The 25,017-nt window shown below is 41.1% G+C and overlaps 1 protein-coding gene across 1 annotated transcript in view; it reads right to left on the bottom strand.

Moving 5' to 3' along the window:
* Positions 1-25,017, bottom strand: part of dock3 (dedicator of cytokinesis 3) — a 112,124-nt gene that overhangs the window by 27,248 nt on the left and 59,859 nt on the right. Inside the window, 16 exon segments of the mRNA XM_042707927.1 lie at positions 935-1,083; positions 2,546-2,639; positions 4,192-4,252; positions 5,069-5,164; positions 5,595-5,621; positions 7,506-7,591; positions 7,779-7,927; positions 8,952-9,010; positions 11,008-11,108; positions 12,153-12,222; positions 12,570-12,664; positions 13,344-13,442; positions 16,940-17,089; positions 19,824-19,951; positions 20,584-20,776; positions 22,618-22,707. Coding sequence (XP_042563861.1) covers positions 935-1,083; positions 2,546-2,639; positions 4,192-4,252; positions 5,069-5,164; positions 5,595-5,621; positions 7,506-7,591; positions 7,779-7,927; positions 8,952-9,010; positions 11,008-11,108; positions 12,153-12,222; positions 12,570-12,664; positions 13,344-13,442; positions 16,940-17,089; positions 19,824-19,951; positions 20,584-20,776; positions 22,618-22,707 — 1,647 coding nt within the window.

Below are 25,017 nucleotides of genomic sequence, written 5' to 3'. Positions count from 1 at the left end.
TCTTCATCCCTCTCTTCTCTTCCTCCTCTCCTCTTCTTCTTCCTCCTCTTCTCTTCTTCCTCCTCTCTCTCTCTCTTCCTCTTCCTCTCTCTCTCCTCTCCTCCTCTCTTCTTCCTCCTCCTCCTCCTCTTCTTCCTCCTCCTCTTCCTCTTCTCCTCTCCTCCTCCTCTTCCTCCCTCAGGAGTTACTCCTCTTCCACACACACACACACACACACACACACACACACACACACACACACACACACACACACACACACTCTCTCTCTCTCTTACCTCTACTGTTCTCAAGCTCTTGGAACCTAAAGCCAAATGTATGGTCGACCCTTATACGCAGACACGCACACACAATTTGTCTGACCGTTTCAGATCTTAATCATCGTTAAAATCACCATGGTGATTACCGTACTTTGAAAATCTCAGATTAAAAACTGTCCAGCATCAACAAAGTTAGCAACTAGGTCCCAGATGCGAGTGCGCATCATATTTCATCACACCGACGTCGTTTTTTTATGAATATCATATTTTGCGTGACCCCCATCCACTACTTTATAATGAAAAAAAAGCTAAAAGAATTCTGGTCAGGCATAAACCAATGCTGCACAATCTGTAAAATACGAGAGGTCATTACTTGACCATAGAATATGAAGAAATGTTTTTTAACAATACCGTGACAATAACTGATAAATATGATCATTTTGGTCACTATAATTGTGATACATTTTCGTACCGTTTCATCTCTAGGTTAACGTCGCCACTTTTTAAGCGGTTGACCCGGGTTTGATTCCCAACCGCTGCTGCAAGGTATGATGACCTTCTACCTGACCTTTTACCTGTACTCCAATTCTGCGTAAATGTGTTTTGTGTCACAGTTGAATGTGCAGCTATTCTAATTGCTCTTGCCTATAAAATGAGCTATAATATAACTGGCTTACCTTTCCCTTGTTGAAGTAATGGATGACCTTACGGCAAAGGCCCTCTTTGCGTTGCCACTCGCTCTGAGCCGGGTAGTGTAGGAACTCTCTCAAGGGACGTTCTTCCCACTGGAGTAATTCCCAATACAGAAGCAGGGTGAACGCCGCCTCTACAGACACAGAAAAAATTTCAATATTCCCCACATTGTTAATATTTTAATATTTGTTCATTTGACCAAAAATGTGTGACTTGCATCTATCTGCCTATGGCTGGATGGACTAGTAGTACTTGTTTTTATGTGCAATGCCATTTCTAGGGACTCTCTGAATCAGAATCAGAAATCAGAATCAGAATCAGAATGGGATTTATTGCCGAGTAGGTTTACAAATATATAAACAATGAATATAAAAAAAGTAAAGTGGAAAGTAGAGTGCAAAAAAGCAAAACAGGAGTGCAATGTGGATGAGCAATGTGCAATGTAATGTGTGTTAATGTAACACAGACTTAGGGTGTGGGGGTGGGATAAGAGCATGGGCTCCTTAACCCTGAGGACAACTGGGACCAACAGGAGCCCAATGCGCAGCGGAGGTGGACTATACATATCCCTATTATATGGTTACGGTTATACGGTTACATTCCTCCAAAATCAACTTTTTTTATTATTTTGTTGCGGTTTCATGGCTTGCTCTAGGAAAAAATTGTTCTTCATGCAGGTCAAACTTTAAAGTTTCAGGTGTTTTGCATAGCAATTTATTACTTGCTGACTCTCAGTTACAATGAATACCCAGAATTAGTATTCATTATTTTAAATGATTGGCTAATTTTAGTCACCTGACCGGAATGGAGAAACTATCCGTATCTACAGAAGTAATATTCATTTATTGGTCCTTGAGGATCGTGTCGACTGCCTGATTTCAATGTTGTGTCACGTTTAACGCTGCTGGTCAACATTAATAGTACCTGAATTACACTCGTGGAGGAGCAATGTTGGTGTATGTAATCACGGTAAATAATGTAAAGGACTGAGAAAACACATCACACAAACACACATAATTGATGGGTTTTTACTAGCTTACGCTGGAAAACTAGTTAGCTCCTATATGGTCTATGGTTAGCTCGCGCTAGCACCCTCACACACGCACGCATACACACACACAGCCATGCAGGCTGTTCATTTGGTCATTGGGGTGGCTCCTAAGCAGATGACCCCGACCCTAGCATTTATATACAATATATATTATTGCCACCACCGACATGTTTCTCTGTTCCTACTCCCCTTACCCCGGTAACAATAACCCTATGAGCACAGTGTATCTGTGTATGCATGCATTCATGTCTATAGTTCTCTGTGTATGCATGCATTCATGTCTATTTGAACGTTGATGATGTCTCACCAGAGTAGTTCTCTGTGTATGCATGCATTCATGTCTATTTGAACGTTGATGATGTCTCACCAGAGTAGTTCTCTGTGTATGCATGCATTCATGTCTATTTGAACGTTGATGATGTCTCACCAGAGTAGTTCTCTGTGTATGCATGCATTCATGTCTATTTGAACGTTGTGATGTCTCACCAGACCAGTGTATCTGTGTATGCATGCATTCATGTCTATTTGAACGTTGATGTCTCACCAGAGTAGTTCTCCGCCTGCAGGTGCATGTCACACAACTTATGGATGTACCGGATGTACATCTCTTCCTTATTGATCTCAGACTTGTAGAAGCTCTGCAAAGGCCAACACATGGATTATATGGATTACTGTATATCAGATCAATTCACTGGATTATATGGATTACTGTATGTCATATCAATTCACTGGATTATATGGATTACTGTATATCATATCAATTCACTGGATTATATGGATTACTGTATATAATCCAGTGAATTGATATGACATACAGTAATCCATATAATCCAGTGAATTGATATGACATAGATTACTGTATGTCATATCAATTCATCAATTCATTCACTATACATTCTACATCCTACACTGTACATAACTGTATTGTATTGTTTGTTTGTATTGTATTGTCTGTATATATAGTTTGTAATTATTGTTTATATGAGAGAGCTGCAAGACCCCAGAATTTCCCCACGGGATTTATAATGTATCTATCTATCTATATATCTATCTATTTATCTATCTATCTATCTATCTATCTATCTATCTATTCACTGGATTATATAGATTATATAGATAGAGAGGAAAGAGGGCTTTTGTGTATTCTGCTCCCTCGGCATATCTGAATATCTTGCAAAAGGTCTTGAAACTAAATGATTTCATCTCGCTTAATGCTTTTAAACTCAAAATGAAAACATTTGAGACAGATTCTTTAAGATGTAAATGTTTTTAATGTACCTGGCTACGACACTAACTCCTAAATGTTGTCTCCTTTTGTGTTTCTGTCTGTAACGATGTTTGTATGTATGCTGCTGCCTGTCTTGGCCAGGTCTCCCTTGAAAAAGAGATTCTTAATCTCAATGGGTTTTCTCCTGGTTAAATAAAGGTTAAATAAAATAAATAAAAAATAAAAAAGATTACTTTATATCATATCAATTCACTGGATTCCTCCATTCATATGAGGCTGTGTATGATTGCAGAGGTATGGATGATCTAGACTGCCACTAGAAACTAGCCAGTTTAAACCAGAGGGCAGGCTTTGGAGGTTAGCTCCGCTAGCTTCTGATTTAAACCACAGGAGACATTTTTGGTGCCCAGAAGGGACTGTCTTTATAGTCATTTTTTTCCTCTGATGAAATAAAGCAACTGCAAAAAAATGTCATTTTCTAATCATTCATTATATCGCTCTGTCTGTCGTGGGCATATTGTGGGGGATATGTTTTTGTTAAAAGCAGGAAAAATGTTTCATGTATTCTCGCTGTCAGCTGGTCCAGTCAACAACGCTTATGTACCTGAGTGTGAGGTAGGGCATAACGTCTCTTGGTGTGATGTGTGACACTGATGGGAACTGGAGTCAGTCCCTCACCTCTAGTGTCATCAGATTAACTCCTACAGTCTGATCTGGAGTCTGTCTCTCCCATCTAGTGTCATCAGATTAACTCCTACAGGCTGATCTGGAGTCAGTCCCTCACCTCTCTCTGAATTGATCACCCACCATGAAACTAAATATGCAAATATATAAATAATATATATATATGTAAATATATTTATATCAGCTGACAATAGTGCACTTCCTGGGCTGAGCTCGGTACCACAGCAGGTCTCTGGAACACCTCAACGATGATGATTCTTGCTCAGAGTTGGACTTACCAGCAGGTTGACGGTGCAACCGATCTTCTTATTCTCCGTTTCATCCCCCTTCATGCAGTCCCTGACGGGGCAGACACACACACACACACAGACACACCAACACACCACACACACACACACACACAGACACAGACACACACAACCACACACACACACACACACACAGACACAGACACACACACACACACACCACACACACACACACACACACACACACACACACACACACACACACACACAGTGCAGTGACTTTCCAATTATTATTGCTTCGTGTAAATAAAGACAATGCACAGTATTTTGAAAGTGGTAACTGCTGGTAGCAACACTACACAGTGGCAGAATTAGAACGGGGCAGAGACACACACACACACACACACACACACACACACACACACACACACACACACACACAGTGCAGCAACACTACACAGTGGCAGAATTAGAGCGGGGCAGAGACACACACACACACACACACACACACACACAGTGCAGCAACACTACACAGTTGCAGAATTAGAGCGGGCAGAGACACACACACACACACACACACCACACACACACACACACACACACACACACACACACACACACACACACACACCACACACACACACACACACACACACACACACACACACACACACACAGTGTAGCAACACTACACAGTGGCAGAGACACACACACACACACACACACACACACACAGTGCAGCAACACTACACAGTGGCAGAATTAGAGCGGGGCAGAGACACACACACACACACACACACACACACACACACACACACACACACACACACACACACACACACTACTTCATCAGAGGGGTTGCATGGAGTACCTGTAGGTACTATGTGAACAGGGGGAACTACAGTACCTGTAATCCAAGAGCCGCTCCATCAGACGCGTCACAGACGTGACAAATGAAATGCCCGTCTCTCTCCACGTCTCCTGTTCGATCTTCTCCAGGAGACTACACACAGAGACACACACAGACACACAGACACACAGACACACAGACACACACACACACACAGACACCACAGTGAGCAAGTACATTTGATACTCCTCACACTCTCTGTCCTTCTCATGTACACACACACATGGAGGCCCACATCAAATGAAACATGATGAGATCCAATCTGTCTTCTCCCCCTCACTGTTTAATGGGAGTAGGAGGCAATCAGATTTTAGGATTCATGCATTATTACCGGACATTTTGGCCAGCAAGTTTTTTATTTATCTTTTATTTTACCAGGGAAAACCAAGAAATGACCAGCTAACGGAAACACTGATACCCACACACACACACACACACACACACACACAAACACACACACCCACCCACACACACACAAACAAACGGATTCAGTGACTCCAGACATGGAGTCCTGGTATCTTACCTGGGGTATGGCCCAAAGAGTTGGGTGCTATTTCCCGCAGCACAAGGAAAACAGGTATAAGACTGTTACACAGTGCGGCCTAGTTAATGTGTTATGATATCATAACAAACAGGTATAAGACTGTTACACAGTGCAGCCTAGCTAAGGTGCTCCTCAAAATAGGATATCATAACAAACAGGAATTTTCAGTTTGGTTCAGATTTCTTGTTTTGTTTAATCCGATATGCTTTGTCAATGACAATCTTCTCTTTCATTTCATGTCGGTCTTTTCAGTTTTTTAATGCTGACATTCTTTTTTCAAAGGCAGTACTTTTCGGTGGCAACTTTCTGTCTGGTGTTTTGACGTGGAAGGGGAGGAGTTTGGGGGGGGGCAAGAACTACATGACATAGTCAGCAACACGTCATCAAATGGGACTCCACGAAGAACAAACTACACCTTTAATTTAACACCGATAAGAACAATCTGCACCTTTAATTTAACACCGATGAAAAAGGACAACACCTAGCGTAGTGTATCTATGCAAATCACCTCAAACTCCTCCCCTTCCATGCCGAAACAGAGACAGAATCTTATTTCTTCTTACTTGAGAGGTCAACGTTTTGTGTTTTTAAATGTTAGTAAATCCTCAAACTTTCAGATTATTTCCAGGTTTACACAAAAATAGCTGATTTTATGGACCCCACTGTATATTATGTGCCAGACTATTTTTTTGGGGGGAAAGAAAATACGTAAAAACAATTAGTTGCACACAAGAAAATAGAAATTAGGCATTCAATGGCAGTCTAATGTTCTACGTGTGTTCTATGTGTAGTCTAATGTTCCGGCGTGTTCTATGTGTAGTCTAATGTTCCGGCGTGTTCTATGTGTTCTGATTCTGATTCTGATTCTAATGTTCCGGCGTGTTCTATGTGTAGTCTAATGTTCTGCGTGTTTTATGTGTAGTGTAATGTTCCGGCGTGTTCTATGTGTAGTCTAATGTTCCGGCGTGTTCTATGTGTAGTGTAATGTTCTGCGTGTTCTATGTGTAGTCCAATGTTCCGGCGTGTTCTATGTGTAGACTAATGTTCTGCGTGTTCCTATGTGTAGTCTAAAGTTCACTCACAGCAGGCTGAAGAGCTGGTTCTACGTGTGGCTATGTGCAGTCTAATGTTCTGCGTGTGGCTATGTGTAGTCTAATGTTCCGGCGTGTTCTATGTGTAGTGTAATGTTCCGGCGTGTTCTATGTGTAGTCTAATGTTCCGGCGTGTTCTATGTGTAGTCTAATGTTCCGGCGTGTTCTATGTGTAGTCTAGTGTTCTGCGTGTTCTATGTGTAGTCTAATGTTCCGGCGTGTTCTATGTGTAGTCTAATGTTCCGGCGTGTTCTATGTGTAGTCTAATGTTCCGGCGTGTTCTATGTGTAGTCTAATGTTCACTCACAGCAGACTGAAGAGCTGGTTCTGCGTGTGCCTATGTGTAGTCTACCCCCCACCCCCACACCCTAAGTCTGTGTTACATTAACACACATTACATTGCACATTGCACTCCTGTTTTACATTTTGCACTCTACTTTCCACTTTACTTTTTTTATATTCATTGTCTATATATTTGTATCGTATATATTGTATTTTTTGGTTCTTATGTGTAGTACTTTTCTTATGTGTAGTACTTATTTGTGTTTTTATGTTTTTATGTTATGTGTAGTACTGATTGTGTTTCTATGTTTTTATGTTTACTGTATGCACCTTCACACCAGAAAAAATTCCAAGTAGGTGTAAACCTACTTGGCGATAAATCCCATTCTGATTCTGATTCTGATTCTGATTCTAATGTTCTAACTCACAGCAGGCTGAAGAGCTGGTTCTTCGTGTGCCTATGTGTAGTCTAATGTTCTGATTCTGATTCTGATTCTGATTCTAATGTTCTACTCACAGCAGGCTGAAGAGTTCCCTGTAGTTCTCGTCTCCTTTCCCTTCTGACACCAGACTGTCCAGTTTGTCAATCAGTTCGGCTTCCACCTGCACTTGCAGAGGATCACACATCAAGAACATCTACACATAAACTACATCAACATGAAATAATGCTACTCAGGTTACCAGATAAACAGTCTTGACCTAAGACACAGGGGACACGAAAAACGAATTTGTGCAGAGAAAAAAAGAATCAGCAAGTATATCTCCAAAAGTCCAGACAAACATTGAGGACCTGTTTGAAGTTGCCATTCTTGCGTTGTTCCCAGTCCATCATGTCATGGAAGATGGGGATCATAATGTTCCTCACTTCCTCCTGAGGTACCAGCGTCACTCCCAAGAAGGGGCCAATCATCCCTGGGATGAAGTGGATCTTATTCTCACCTTCAGAACACATACCACACAGCACAATACCATTACTGACAAATTCTTTAATGTTTGAAAACCTACATTACAAGTATTTATAGGAAAATGGTGACTCGGCTTTAACATAACTTTTTTTTCATCAACAGCTGGTTATCATTCAACAGTATTTGTGTAATGGGTTTATAGACCAATGAAAAGGCAAAGGGACTAAGAAAGACAATCAAATGAATGAAGAGAGAGAAAGTGAAGTTACAGGGTTGCGAGAAAGCCAGACTATTCAGCGTGGTGAACCAAGGGACGCAGATTCACTAAGAGGTAGAATTACTAGGCCGATTGGTCATGGGACAAACTAACGAGCAGATGGAAACAGAAAATGGCGGGAAAACAAACAAAGACAGAAGACAAACAACAGGTGAGAGTCTTTGGCGGCCTCTAGAGGCCAAACAATGTCCCAACTCGTGACAGAAAACACTCTCTCCCGTCTGACAAATAGTCTTTGTGGCCATCAATGTCATCAAACATTAGCAGCCATGTCTATGCCACGATAAGACCAGATGTTTTTCCACAGATGTTTAATACCACCTGGTTTTAGCAAGACATGAATGAACAAGTTTGACCGTTTTTTACAAGGGAAATGCTTATAAACACATGCAATATGACCAAAACGTGAAAGACTAGTCACATCCCCTATCTTCTTAGTATTCCTAAAAAAAAGATACATCGCAAATCGAAAAGTAACTTTTAAAACGGTAGCAGATGTGACCCAAAAACGGACAAAAGGCGGGTCAGAATAACAGGTAGATTTACATTTAGCAGACGCTTTTATCCAAAGCGACTTACATATGTGCGGCTTACAATGTAGACACATTTTACACTGATGGCACACTGCACATCAGGAGCAATTAGGGGTTCAGTGTCTTGCTCAAGGACACTTCGACAGGGAATCGAACTAGCCACCTTCTGATTAGTAACCGACTTCTTTACCTCCTGTACCACTGTCGCCCCTATAAGAAGATAAGTAGATGTGCTAGAATAGTCTTACCGAGGTGTTGCCACATGCCGAAGAGCTCGTAGGCCATCACAACCCTCATGTCTCCATACCTGCAAGGCAATCGCAGCACAGCTATTAATGTACTGTTTGGAGTGCACTTCTTATATTCAAACAACTCCCCCTACACAGCTAAGAAATGTTTAAAGATGACATCATTACTGTTTGAAAAACAAGTCTAATGTGACCATATTAGTTGCAAGACTAGTAACGGAGTTATTAAAACTAAGATTACTAACTGGCTAATTAAAACACCTTTCAGTTAGTGTCCTGTGTAAATTGCTGCTAACAAACTTAGGTGATGTAATATTACTAGCATCATACTCAGCATTGTGGTGACTGATTACTTCTGTTTTTAGATCTTATTTTATAGAAAACCTTTTTTTGTCTACAATAGCACACATATTTTATTGTTATGTCCTCTTGGCAGACTGTGTTTACATGTCCTGGTTCCCCGGTCTTATATGGCTTGAGAATGCAAAGCTAACACACAGCCATACACCATAAAAGTAATCTGAAGTGAGCTGATATGACTGGATGCATTTAGTGGCCATTTCTGGCCGTTTCAGTGCACTAGACTTGAAATATCAACAATGGCTACACTATATTTCAGATTAATGGCTACACTATATTTCAGATCAATGGCTACACTATATTTCAGATCAATGGCTACACTATGCTATGCATTTTATGTATTCAATTTTATAATTTGAATTATAATTATTATAAAAAAAATTTTTGCACTATATCTGAGTTATGTTTCTTTGATGTCTATTTTTATGTGCATGTAATTTCTTTGTGCATATTATGTATTTGCTGTAAAGCACTTTGAGCTGCATTCTTTTGCATGAAAGGTGCTATATAAATAAAGTTTTATTATTATTATTATTATTACTATATTTCAGATCAATGTCTACACTATATTTCAGATCAATGGCTACACTATATTTCTACTATAGTTAGTGTTACTAGGACATTTTCTCAGTGATTTCAAACTTTTGAAGAGCAGTGTAAACCTGTCTACCTGCACACATTTACTCTGAACCAGTGGCACACACCCATTCAGTGCAAAACTAAAGAATGTCTTTCCCTGAACTGAAAAGGGCTATACGACATCCCATTGTCTGCAATGATTGGTATGTTTATATTAAGATAGATTAAATCAATGATTTGTATGTCTATATGAAAGATTAAATCAATGATTGGTACTGTATGTCTATATGAAGATAGATTAAATCAATGATTGGTACTGTATGTCTATATGACACAGATTAAATCAATGATGGGTATGTTTATAGGAAGACACAGATTAAATCAATGATTGGTACTGTATGTCTATATGAAGATAGATTAAATCAATGATTGGTATGTTTATATGAAGATAGATTAAACCAATGATTGGTACTGTATGAAGACACAGGTTAAATCAATGATTGAAGACACAGATTAAATCAATGATGGGTATGTCTGTATGAAGACACAGATTAAATCAATTGTATGTCTATTTGAAGACACAGATTAAATCAATGATTGGTATTAAGACACAGATTAAATCAATGATTGGTATGTCTGTATGAAGACACAGATTCAATCAATGATTGAAGACACAGATTAAATCAATGATTGAAGACACAGATTAAATCAATGATTGAAGACACAGATTAAATCAATGATTGGTATGTTTATATGAAGACAGATTAAATCAATGATTGGTACTGTATGTCTATATCAGGACACAGATTAAATCAATGATTGGTATGTTTATATGAAGACAGATTAAATCAATGATTGGTACTGTATGTCTATATCAGGACACAGATTAAATCAATGATTGGTATGTTTATATGAAGACAGATTAAATCAATGATTGGTACTGTATGTCTATATCGGGACACAGATTAAATCAATGATTGGTACAGTATGTCTATATGAAAGATTAAATCAATGATTGGTATGTTTATATGATTAATGTATGTGTGTGTGTGTGTGTGTGTGTGTGTGTGTGTGTGTGTGTGTGTGTGTTTATATGAAGACACAGATTACATCTTACTTGTCCAGGACTCTCCTCCTTTTGGCCGAGCTCAAAGTCTCCAGTTGAAGACTGGGCTGATTGATGTAGAGCACTGACAAGCTGAAGTATGAATTCCATACCTGATGACATACATACACACACACACACACACACACACACACACACACACACACACACACACACACACACACACACACACACACACACACACACAAATATACACACACACACACACACACACACACACACACACACACACACACACATACAAATATACACACACACACACACACACACACACACACAAATATACACACACACACACACACACACACACACACACACACACACACACACATACAAATATACACACACACACACACACACACACACACACAAATATACACACACACACACACACACACACACACACACACACACACACACACATACAAATATACACACACACACACACACACACACACATACAAATATACACACACACACACACACACACACACACACACACACACACACACATACAAATATACACACACACACACACACACACACACACACACACACACGAAGAATGAAGGATCATCAAACAAACTTATTTCATGGTGCATATATACGTTTCTAAACTTGTAATTGACACAATTGGAAATCACATTACTCTTTTGAGGGAAAATGAAGGACTAACAGTTGGTATTACATTTCACATTCACATTCCATTTACCCACCCTGGGGCATATAGCCATCAGTGTGGAATGTGTTGAGGTAAGAGAGCAAAACCATCTTAAACCACCCACATACACACACTTGCACACACGCACGCGCACACGCACACGCACACGCACACACAAACACACACACACATTAATCATGAATACTGAGATTACAGCAGCCAGAAATGTGCTAAAGAACAATAAATAAATCAAGCTCATTTGACCTTCTTTCATGCAGGGAGATGAAGCATAACTAACATCCTTTACCTCAACAACAGCCTATGCTATGTCCTTCTCAGCTTGTCATGACTTTAACCACATCATTCAGACTAAACAAATACAAATCCAAAATAGGCAAAATACGAAGCAAAGACTGAAGCTATTCTACCCAACAACCTATATGACCTGGTCTCCGCCATGTCAGGTGTCACTCACCTTAAAATCAAAATCTGTGCCGTTCTTGTGCAGGGCCGGGGACAGGTACTGAGTGGTGGTGGCGATGATGCTGAAGGACACAAAAAAGGCATGCTGTTCTCAACAACAGAAACCAAAAGAAGTAAAAAAGAAGACTGACTATACACGGACATAATTTTAAATCCCAGTAATAACCCACCTTTATTATCTGTATACACACACCATGTGAAAACATTGTGTCGCGCTGCGTTCAGGGCAAAGATATTCAGAGAAAGCTAATTTCACTGAACTTATATGTTTCGAATATATACTTCCCGGGATGATACAGCTCTGGGAAATTGAATGCTCACGTTCGAAAACACTTTGGCTTGAGTTGTTTTGTATGAGTGTGTGTGTGTGTTCCTATGACCATTTGTCTTTACGAGTGTAAAACCTTACTTGCTAGTCAGCAGTCTCATTACATTCCAGTCTCGTGGGAAGACACTCAGTTTCATCAGGTTACGAAACACACAGAAGATCTTCAGCAAAAACTCCTTAGAGACAAACAGAGAAACACAGAGCAAGATTGCATGCATTTTAAATGAGGCTCTTGATCTTGATAGTTGGCTGAGTTGCAGCTATTAGAAGTCAATGGAAATCTCTCAGACCCCATAACCCCACCTGATGTAAACCTTTCTCAACTACAAAAGATACTTACAAATATTATCCCCATCAGTATATCTTATTGCAAACCTTTATGCTCTAGTATATTCCCAAAGGCAAAATAAGTCATTTGTCTGCAAACATTAAAAAATAAATAAATACGAATGTGAAATACACTACATACTTTAGACAGATGTGGAATTAGATACAATTGATGCAGATTTATTTGACTATAACTGATCATAATTTGGTACTACCTATAAGGTTTTAAAGCAGAGATCACTTCCTGGATATGAAAATCCCTTTTTCTAAGGGTCAATAACCAGATAATGAGGACTAAAAAGATGAGGGGGCACATGTATCGGTGCATGTTTTTGTTTTTGTTTTTGTTTGTATTGTTCGTTGTAGTTTTTATTTAGTTTTTGTGTTTTTGAAAACTGTAGTTTTTATTTTTTATTTCAGTTAACAAAACAGTTTGTTCACTGGTAGTTCTAGATTTAATCTTAGCTTTCATTACCAATATTAACCCTGATCTGACACAAAAACGTATTGAAAGTTCAATCTGCTCACCTTCAATTCCTCCTTGCTCTGGAAGTTCTCCAAGAGGCGCTGGAAGTGAATATTGGACATTTGTCGGAGCAGTGACAGGAGGCAAGACACATACTCCCCCTGCCGATGAAAAAAGGGTTCATATATGTGAGCTAGACCAGATGGCTCTCTTCCATCAGACGACTACAGTAGGTTAACAGATGATCAGATGGCTCTCTTCCAATCAGACGACTACAGTAGGTTGACAGATGCAAAACAGGACATGAAGAAAGCAAAACAGAAGTGCAGTAAAATGTCAAAGCACATGAAAACGGCAGAAAGTGAAATACCTGAAAATATATGACAAATACGTTACCCACGGTTACCATATCATGAGGAACACAGGACCATTAACCCCACTACTATGCCATAAGCATTAGACCACAGCTGCAAATATACATCCAACGAAACATTAAGAAACAAATACTCCTCTGAACCACTTTGGGCAGTAGAAAGTAGAATTCCAACACCTGAAAACCCACCAGAACTGTACAAACTAGGGCCACTGAGTGTTAGCTGTGTGTGCCTCGTTTGGTCAAAAATATACAAGGTGCCAACAGAACCTGCCAAAAATCACTACAAAGATGTAGATCATATTCAATACACTTTTCCGAAAGTCAAAAAAAAAAAGGCACATATTGTGCATAATATACGTTGGAGAGTGTCAGTTATTACAAGCAAGCTGAGTTCGATTTTCAAGATTGCAAACTTGCAAGGCTTACTTGCCGTGAGATTGGCACTCAAACTTGATCAAACTTTTTGGTGTGAGATTAATTTATTTGGATGCTAGCCTGAGACTGGACTGAGGTCGATGACTTTGGGCATCTGGGAAGAACTACAAATCTCTGAGACAGGGACGACACCAATAAAGTTACAGCCTGCGTCACATTCTTTCATAAATAACATCGGCCGGGATGTTTATGATGAAAAACTAGCTACCAAGACAGCTAATAACTTATTACTGACGAGTCCAACCCAAAGAACACCAGGTCGCCATCCTTTTGTCTCGTTTAGTTCTAGCCACTGAATAAAAGCCAGTCCAAGACTGACAAAACCGTTCTCGTTGCTCGGTTACTCTCTCTTTTTCTCTTCCTCACTTCCCGACAACGTCTTCCTCGGTTTCTTCGGCGTCTCTGCCATGATGATCACACAGAGAATACTGCGCTAGCTTCTTCTCAGAGCTAACAGAAGGGTCTCTGGCGAAAGGTGTTGCACCCCGTCCACCAAAGTCACACGGTGTAAAACCAGGCTTGCTGTTGCCGCCGTGGCGCACACACACCTTTCTCCAGATTACAAGTTAGTGTACCAACATGGTTTGGAAGCTGTTATTTCAAGGTTCCATAATGTTGCTTTAACTGCTTTAACTGCTTTCTTCCGTTGTCCATTCTGTTGTTCCTTCACTGATGTTTTAATCCCAGTGAGTGTTTATAAAATGTAAGTAAGTACATGTACAATTATTTACAATAATTTTTGCTGAATGCTGTGTGGTGACTCAGATAGAGGTTCATAAGACACTCATCTGCTGTGAACAGATATCCCATGTGCACTGTACACACATACATGGGCTGGCTGTTGTGTTACATGTGACTATAGGTTCAGTAGTGGCTGTGAAGAGTTCGAAAGGTCAAGCAGATCAACATCTCAGAGACAGATGCATTCCAAAGACATTCTAGACCCTGAACAAACTGTTCTTCTGTATGCAGCCCTAAACTCAGCCATACATTCAGAATGCCAATTATGTAGACTGAGGTGCCCCAAAGCAGCTGACCGTTCCCACAGAGTAGAACAAACACCTTCTGCACAACGGAGAGCCATCCCTACTGCTACGGTGCCAACCCATGGGCAATAAATACTACCCCAGGAACATGTTCAGTGTCATGTTCCCTGTATGTTTTACCTAGATGCAATCATCCACATGCACACAGAGAGGGACACGAAACCTTGTAGCTTGTTCTACAACTTAGCTAGTCTGGTTTATTAGGAACGTGAATTTATACAGGACAGAGGTGCCACCTGGTGGTCACCATAAACGAAGCACATTCTGCTTCGTACATAACATGTTCAGTGCCCCTGGAGACCTCCGCTGGGGCACTAGTGTGGTGGCAGCCTTTCACAACGGAGTGGAATGAGTAACGCAGAGTGTGTGTGTCTGTGATCTGGGAGCAGCAGAGAACACGTAAACCCACCACAGAATAAGTGCTGACTGTGGCCTCTAGGACTGAATGGCGTTGTGAAAGTGAAAGGTGGATATTTGGTTAGTGTTCGGAACCCTGTGTGTGTGATCTGAAGGATCCTTTTCTTTCCTTCTCCCTATTCCCCTCTCCCCTGAGATACAATACATATTTTCTAGTTGAGTTTTAGTTTCCCAACTGTGCTTTTATAAACTTTTATAAACTATAATCTTACCGTCTGCTGCCAAGCACATACTTATATCACTTCACTTTGTTTCCCATTTACAGAGGAAGGACCTGTGCACACACTGGATAGAAAACTGGAGGAACTGAAGAGTTTGGCTGAATTGGACAAGAGTGCAATGGCTTATAATCAAGGGACTGCACCTTTAACTAGCCTGCCTGTGAGTCTTTACCTCACGAATGAACGGCCACGGGTCAAAAAAACACAAAGAGACATGTAACTATGTCCCATAATGTTTTAAATATTGTATTTGTTGTGTTGTAAGATTATCTTTCACTAATTGTGTGCCACTATAAAAAACTAGTCAAAGACATAAAAGGAAAGGAGGTAAATCATTAATAGCGTGTGATGATGGATGGGGGGGTCATCATTCATAGCGTGTGATGATGGATCGGGGGGAGGGGGGGGGTCATCATTCATAGCGTGTGATGATGGATCGGGGGGATGGGGGGGTCATCATTCATAGCGTGTGATGATGGATCGGGGGGATGGGGGGGTCATCATTCATAGCGTGTGATGATGGATCGGGGGGGGGGGGGGTGATGATGGATGGGGGGGGTCATCATTCATAGCGTGTGATGATGGATGGGGGGGGGGGGGGGGGGGGGTCTTGTGGTCGTCTGAACATCTACGTCTGAAGTTATGGAGCATACTGTACAGGGCTGAACTGCTATTTTGGCCAACATTAATGAAAAACTTCATATATTGATATACTTACATTTTGAGTGAGTGGTCACTGTGAGGAATTCAGCTATTTCATTCTTAAAACTCCAATATCAATCTGATTTACAGGCCTATCTTTGACATAATACTCATTAACTGGCAACGTTTTCAGGAGAAGCCTGCATCCTGGATCAGGGTGGGGAGCTTTGAGTGATGTGGATGGCCGAGTGTGTCTGAATTTGTGTTTTGTGAACACTGATAAACTGACACACACACACACACACACACACTCACACACACACACACACACACACACACACACACTCACAAACACAATGAGATACAAAGAGTCATTGAACACAGTATGGAAAACCAATTGGCTAAACATGGGTTGGCTAAATGAGAGGAATCGACAAGAAGAACAGAAAGACAAAAGAGGATGGATTGACAGGAGAGTTTTGAGAAGGAAGAAAGAAGAAAACAGATTGTTAGTTACTAACGGTGATCTCAGCCGTGCACTGGGGACAGCGTTGGTGGCCTCTTACCGCCTCCTGAGACTGGGCCTTGCTCATGATGGTCAGGATGGTCTGCAGGAGCGCGTCCAGCAGGCTCTCCACCATCATCTCCACCTCCTCCTGCACTGGACACTCCTGAGGGAGACAGAGAGAGAGAAGATGATCATTGATGAACACTCCTGAGGAAGACAGAGAGAGAGAGAAGATGATCATTGATGAACACTCCTGAGGAAGATAAAGAGAGATAAGATGATCATTGATCATTTCCTAAATTTCCTTCGGGATTAATAAAGTATCTATCTATCTATCTATCTATCTCATTGATGGATACAAGTTCAAGAGAGATAATATGATCATTGATGGATACAAGTTCAAGATAAAGAGAGATATTGATGGACACTCCTGAGGAAGACAGAGAGAGATAAGATGATCATTGATGGATACAAGTTCAACATAAAGAAGAGATAATATGATCATTTATCAGAGACAGTAAAAAAGGCACAGCAGCGACTACACTTCCTGAGAGTACTCAGGAAAAACAACCTGGAGTGTAAACTGATGGTGGCCTTCTACCGCACCACTATCGAAAGTGTACTAACCTACTGCATCTCGGCGTGGTACTCCGGTTGCACCGCAGCAGACAAGAGAGCCCTCCAAAGGGTCATCAACACAGCACAAAAAATCACTGGCTGCTCACTGCCCTCCCTGGAATCCATTGCCCGCTCCCGCTACCTTAGCAGGGCCAATAACATCTTAAAAGACTCCTCTCACCCAGGCCACCACCTGTTTACTCTCCTGCCCTCAGGCAGACGGTACAGATCCTTTAGAGCAAGGACCACGCGTCTTAAGAACAGTTTTTTCCCGACAGCCATCAGAGCTCTAAATACCGACATGCACTAAACACTAAGCACTTTATTGACTACAAGTCACATACCATCTCAGTCACCTTACACATGTGCATAAACAAAGCTGTATTAATTGATGTATTTATTGAAGTACTTTAGTCTATGCCACCGCACTTTGTTCTACTCTTAATGTATATATATATATTTTGGGGGGGCTGTTCCTACTGTTTTTGGATAGTTGTAGTATTGTTATGTTATATGTTGTTGTTGTGTTGTATGTTGTCCCTCGTCACACCAACAGGAGAAGCACTCAAAATTTCGTTGTATGAATACAATGACAATAAAGGCTTTTCTATTCTATTCTTTTCTATTTAATATGATAATTACCTAAATTTCCCTCGGGATTAATAAAGTATCCATCTATCTATCTATCTATCTCATTGATGGATACAAGTTCAAGACAGAGAGAGATAAGATGATCATTGACCAAAAATGTGATCACTAGTGGGTAAGCAGTAGAACTTGTATATTAGGATTGTATTTTATTTTATTGTATCTTATTTTATTTTATTTTTTTGATTTATTGTCAATGTTATGTTTGATATACGTTAATGCCTTTTTTTAGGTTGTATAGCCTTTTTCACTCTGGCAGGGGGACTGCCAATGGAAACTAGCCTTTTGGATATAATTGGGTGCATTTACATTTTAATGTTCATGAATGTACACTGTCCCTCTTGATCAAATAAACAAATTGATTGATTGATTGATTGATGGATACAAGTTCAAGACAGAGAGAGATAATATGATCATTGATGGATACAAGTTCAAGACAGAGAGAGATAATATGATAATTGATGGATACAAGTTCAAGATAAAGACAGATAATATGATAATTGATGGATACAAGTTCAAGATAAAGAGAGATAATTATGATAATTGATGGATACAAGTTCAAGACAGAGAGAGATAATATGATAATTGATGGACAGGAGTTCAAGATAAAGAGAGATAATATGATAATTGATGGATACAAGTTCAAGATAAAGACAGATAATATGATAATTGATGGACAGGAGTTCAACATAAAGAGAGATAAAATGATCATTAATGGATACAAGTTCAACATAAAGACAGATAATATGATAATTGATGGACAGGAGTTCAAGACAGAGACAGATAATATGATAATTGATGGATACAAGTTCAAGATAAAGACAGATAATATGATAATTGATGGACAGGAGTTCAAGATAAAGAGAGGAACTGATGCAACAGGGATTCAAACTGAATGACCTTATATACTTAGGTGTCAATGCTTCTTTTTAAGTGTAGTCATCCTATACTTATTCCCTCTAAACCATGGCTATTGCCACCACCTTCCTCCAGTCTATCTAGCCTACAATGTCCCCTGCTACCATACATCTTGAAAATACTTCTGGAATCATTTGGGAAACCTTCCTAGAGTGTTAAAATAGGTTTGGGTTAGGTTTGGGGTCTTGACCAGTTTATTCCTCTGCAATCCGTGATTTAAAGACCCATCTCTTCATGACTCATCTTTCATGATATTAAATTGGTTATATGCCCCTTCACATTTGTATACTGTTGCTATAATCATTATCTTTAATTCTTGTTATCATTATTGTCATCATTAACATTGCTCTGTGTATGTACCCATTATTTTGGTATTGATTAAGTTCTACATTTCCTCTAAATGTTTCAAACAACAGTTAGTCCTGGTGAAACAATGTATTGATTTCTGACTGGACTAAAGGCTTTCCGTGAGTGGGGATACCCTTTCCTCAGACTCTTCACTGCTATCTATCACTATCTATGCGTTTGTGTTTCCACAACATCAGCATCCCATTCCATTCTTAAGAGGCAAGAGAGCAGAATAGCAGTATTTGTCTCTCGGCAACGCTTGATGCCAACCGAGGGGGCAACCTCTTAACCTCTAGTCGACCCCTGGAGAGGAATGGCGCTGTAAAAGTGTTTGTGTGTGAGTGCTTCATGCTTCAATGTTTTACCAGTGAGCTGGTCTTGATGATGGAGAAAATACTACTGAGAATGCCGGAACAGATGAGGAGTTCTTTCTGCTGTCTGAGGTGCAGCTGGATGTGGTGCAGAACCACAGGAAGTAAGATCCTACGGGACTCTGGGGGGAGTTGATAACACACACACACACACACGTCAAACATTTCAGAGAGGAAAAAAAATGTGAAGAACATCAAACCTCTCAAACACAGAACTCCAAGAACCATTTAAATGCATTTTTTATTTGGATAGTCCAACTACAGAGGCTTTTTTGGAGTATTGGTAACATTTCAACAACAATGTTCAGTTAATATCAATGTTAATATTCAGCTGACTAAACTCAAACCATTATTGCTTTTAACTTTTCAATATAATTCACTTAAACAAACCACAAGTGGACTATTAGGCTAGTGCATTCATAAACCTTAGACTTTAGCCAGAATTAACCCTATTAGGCTAGTGTAGGCCATGTAGGCTAGTGCATTCATAAACCTTAGACTTTAGCCAGAATTTCAACCACACATATATAAACTCCATATATAAATATGTTCTATATAAACATCTACAGACAAAGCAAAACATAATTGTTTCATATCTCAACTGTTGAAATATTACAAATACTCTGTATATCCTCTGCGGGTGGGCTATCCAAATAAAGTGTTACCTTTTTTTATATATTTGTGCAAAAAGCATCATCCACTTGTCTGATAATGTTCAGCAACAGACCTTTGAAAGAAAAGATCAGATTCTCACCTGGGAAGGCGAAGAGTCGGCTATCCACGGTGCGTGAAATGGACTGCAACTTCACCACATCCATGGCCTGGCCGATGTGAACGGTGCTGGGCATGCTCGCCAACGTGCCCCGCACGAACTCCGCCACCTCCTGCACACTGAACATCTGGAGCAGCTCGTCAAATATGGCGGGGAAGGAGTTTAATAAGGCAGCCTGTGTGGGATATACATGCAAGAGAGACAAGATGGCGCTGTTAATAAGATGCTGTGGCGGTTAGTGCTCATGGCCTTTACTCCACTTCAACACTGTGAGGAGGGAGAGAGGGAGAGAGAGGGAGAGAGAGAGAGAGAGAGGGAGAGAGAGAGAGAGGGAGAGAGAGAGGGAGAGGGTGAGAGAGAGAGAGAGAGAGAGGGAGGTGCTCGTGGCCTTACTCCACTTCAACACTGAGCGGAGGAGAGAGGGAGAGAGAGAGAGAGAGAGGGAGAGAGAGAGGGAGAGAGAGGGAGGTAGAGAGAGAGGGAGGTGCTCGTGGCCTTACTCCACTTCAACACTGAGAGGAGGAGAGAGGGAGAGAGAGAGGGAGGTAGAGAGAGAGGGAGAGAGAGGGAGGTAGAGAGAGAGGGAGAGAGAGAGAGAGGGAGAGAGGGAGGTGCTCGTGGCCTTACTCCACTTCAACACTGTGAGGAGGGGGAGAGAGGGGGAGACAGAGAGAGGGAGGTGCAGGACACACACACACACTGAACACACAACAATGTCACAGAGAGGGAGGTGCAGGACAGACTCCCAGGAGCAAAGGAGTATTCTTCCACTTTTTTTTTTTTTAAGATTTATTTTTGGGCTTTTCGGCCTTTAATCGATAGTCTTAGTGAAGAGTGGGACAGGAAATGAGAGGGAGAAGAGGCGGGGAGTGGACAGGAGAAATGACATCAGGCCGGATTCGAACCTGTGTCCTCCATGGGCATCAAGCCCGAATGTGGGCGGGGCTACTGGTTTCACCACAGCTTGTCAGTGTTGTCTTGTCATTTTAAAGTGGCTAAAATGCTAGTTCTTAGATTAACATGCATGGCAGCTGCTAGGCACTTCACTAGCCTGTCAAACTTGGCGTGACAAGTGTTCTTTGCAAATGTTTGAACTACTAATGGAACAAGAAAGACCGAAGTGCTTTTAAGGCCAAGGAAAAAGCCTTGGACTAGCCTCAGTCTTCAGTGGAAAAAGGCCATTCCATTCCAGGAGTCCACATATTGTCATATTGCTCTAAGCATGTACTGTGTATTCTAGGCTGCTAATTAGTCTTTAACTATTAATAATAATAATTATAATAATAATAATAAAACTTTATTTATATAGCACCTTTCATGCAAAAGAATGCAGCTCAAAGTGCTTTACAGCAAATACATAATATGCACAAAGAAATGACATGCACATAACAATAGACATCAAAGAAACATAACTCATATTGGTTGAGCAACATAGTGGGAGATGAATGAGCCATGAACAAACAAGTGAAGGAGAGACAAGCATGAAGGAAGGAGAAGTCGGTGAGAAACACAAAATCACAAAAAGACCAACAAGAAGATCAATTCAAACCATCCAAAGCAAAATAGGGGAGAGAAGGAAGGGGTAGGGTTTTATTGCTGACAGCTTGGCTGGCTGGTTGGTCGGTTGGTTGGTAGGGTGGGTTGCACTTGCTGATCGTGATTCCGGGGTGGGGGTGGGTGTGGGTGTGGGGGTGGTCGTGGGGGTGGGGGTGGGTGTGGGGGTGGTCGTGGGGGTGGGGGTGGGGGGGGGGGGTGTTTTCAGTGTGGTTGTTCACACACATATGTTGTTAAGGGGCGCTTGAACTCCGCCCTCCTTGAGATCCTCTCTCCTTCAAGCTTCTGATTCAGTCAATGTTTTAAACAGACAGCATTTCACACGTCACTCATGTTTATTGGGACATTGATTCTGCCAACTGGATCAGAAACTTGAAGTAGCATGGGCCTGTTGGAAGCACAGAGCAGCACACGGCGAGAGGGTTGGGTGAGGGGGTAGGGGGCTGGGGCACCTATACTTACAGAGAGAGGAGAGGGACGTGGGCTGGCTGAGGCCCAGGCCTGAGGACACGTGAGCGAGCCTGCTGGTGGTCCAGGGGCGGGCTGAGGGCCCTGGGGGGGGGCAGGGGAGGGACAGGAGGAGGTCATAGAGCAAGGTCAAAAAAAGGGATAAACTATAAGAAACATCAAAAAGTAATTTGGATGGCTACATTTAGTCATTTAGCAGACGCTTTTATCCAAAGCGACTTACAAGGATGTATACACATTTTACATTTTACACTGATGGCACACTGCACATCAGGAGCAATTAGGGGTTCAGTGTCTTGCTCAAGGACACTTCGACAGGGAATCGAACTAGCAACCTGCTGATTCCTAAACGACTTCTATACCCCCTGTACCACTGTTGCCCCACGCTACTCTAAACCTAACCCAAAAGAAGGACAGACGCTATCGTTTCTTGGGCACTGTGTGTGTGTGTGTGTGGGTTCGTAGAGAACTAATGTGTTTTAACCATAAGAAGACCTTGACCAGTAACTTCACTGAATGTTTCCTTTCACTTACATTCATTTTGGAAACTAGGAATCAGAATCAGCTGTTATAGAATGTCTGAGTACCATATGGTTATAAAGAGGGTCTGGGTTATAAAGATGGCCTGGGTTATAAAGATGGTCTGGGTTATAAAGATGGCCTGGGTTATAAAGATGGCCTGGGTTATAAAGATGGTCTGGGTTATAAAGATGGCCTGGGTTATAAAGATGGCCTGGGTTATAAAGATGGCCTGGGTTATAAAGATGGTCTGGGTTATAAAGATGGCCTGGGTTATAAAGATGGTCTGGGTTATAAAGATGGCCTGGGTTATAAAGATGGTCTCGGTTATAAAGATGGCCTGGGTTATCTGCATAACTCCTTAAACAGAGTGGTGGACCATTTGGGCCTGCTAAGCCTAAAGAAACAATAAACATCAATAATGTAAAGATATATAATGATATAATGCAAACAAGATATAAAGATTTAATGTAAACAAGAATATAAACAATAAACAAGAAATTGTAAGACATTTATAAATAATATTTGAGTTTAAGCAGGAAAGTATACTTCAGTGGACGTGGTGTACGCACGCACGGTAAGCATGATGCACATTTGATCGTCAGCACTGTCTATGCAAACGTGTGCCCATTGACTGTGCATGGCCCATTGACTGTGTATGCATTAACAATAATAATAATAATTTATTTTATTTGTAATGCACTCTTCATTCAAAAGAATCTCAGAGTGCCAACATATTAAAAACTAACTATAAAAATACAATAAAATAAAAATGAATTAACATAAGCATAATAGAAAACTTTTTAACATTTTAACATACGATTTAACACAAGGCCAGAAATGCCTTCATGTCGATCCACACAACCTCTAGGGCCATTGACTACCTGGCTGAGAGGATGCGTATCTGAGCATGTGGTTAGCACACAGGGGCACACAGGGGCACTGCACTCTCCCCCCTTCCCCCTCACCCTGTACACCTCAGAGACCTGTCATCTGCAGATCGTTTCCCATGAGTCTGCACTTGTAGGGTGTGTGTCAGTAGTGGACTGGAGTACAGGGAACTAGAGGAGCGCTTTGGGGTCGTGGTTTAGGAGCAAACACCCTCTCTTTAAATGGGACCAAGACAAATGAGATTAGTTGTGGACTCTAGGAGGATTGCGACTAAGCTGAACACCTCCATCTCCATCCTGGGAGGTGAGGTGAGGTGGAGGTGGTGGAGGAGGTCTACAGAAACCTGGGCGTCCACCTGGACAACAGACTGGACGGAGCAGACTTGAGGGAGCTTAGGTCATTCAATGTGTGCAGCAAGATGTTGCATATCTTCTGTTGACTCTGAGAAACTGAACAAGCTGATACAGAAGACTGCCTCTGTGCTGGGGACTGCTCTGGAGCGCCTAGAGTTGGTCATGGAGAGAAGGATGTTGCACAGGCTGCTCCACGTAATGGACAACACTACACACACACCCCCTGCACAAGCTCTGCTGCAATGAGTACCGTTCGTTTCATGAGCTCATCTCTGCCCACCACAATGGCCATCTTCAATGACTCCACTCTTCTCTTCTGACCAACCTCATTGGGTGTGTCTTTTTTGTTATTTATGTGAATTGCTGCTGGAACAATGAAATTTCCCTTTAGGGATTAATAAAGTACTCCATCTATGTATCTATCTATCTATCTACCTAGAGTAGCCACAGATCACACACTACCCAGTAGTCGAAGGGTGAAAAATACAGAAGAAGAAAGTTTCAAAAAACACTGGCCTAGGATCGAAAGAAAACATAAAAATTGTTAAATTTGCCAAGTTGCTTTACTGAATTTTGTGAGAAAAAAGCAAGCTACTAATGTTTGCAAGCATGGTGTATTGAAGTACATGTT

The sequence above is a fragment of the Clupea harengus genome, chromosome 5 (genome assembly GCF_900700415.2).
Source record: "Clupea harengus chromosome 5, Ch_v2.0.2, whole genome shotgun sequence".
Lineage (NCBI taxonomy): Eukaryota > Metazoa > Chordata > Actinopteri > Clupeiformes > Clupeidae > Clupea > Clupea harengus.
This window is presented reverse-complemented; position numbering and strand designations above follow the sequence as displayed.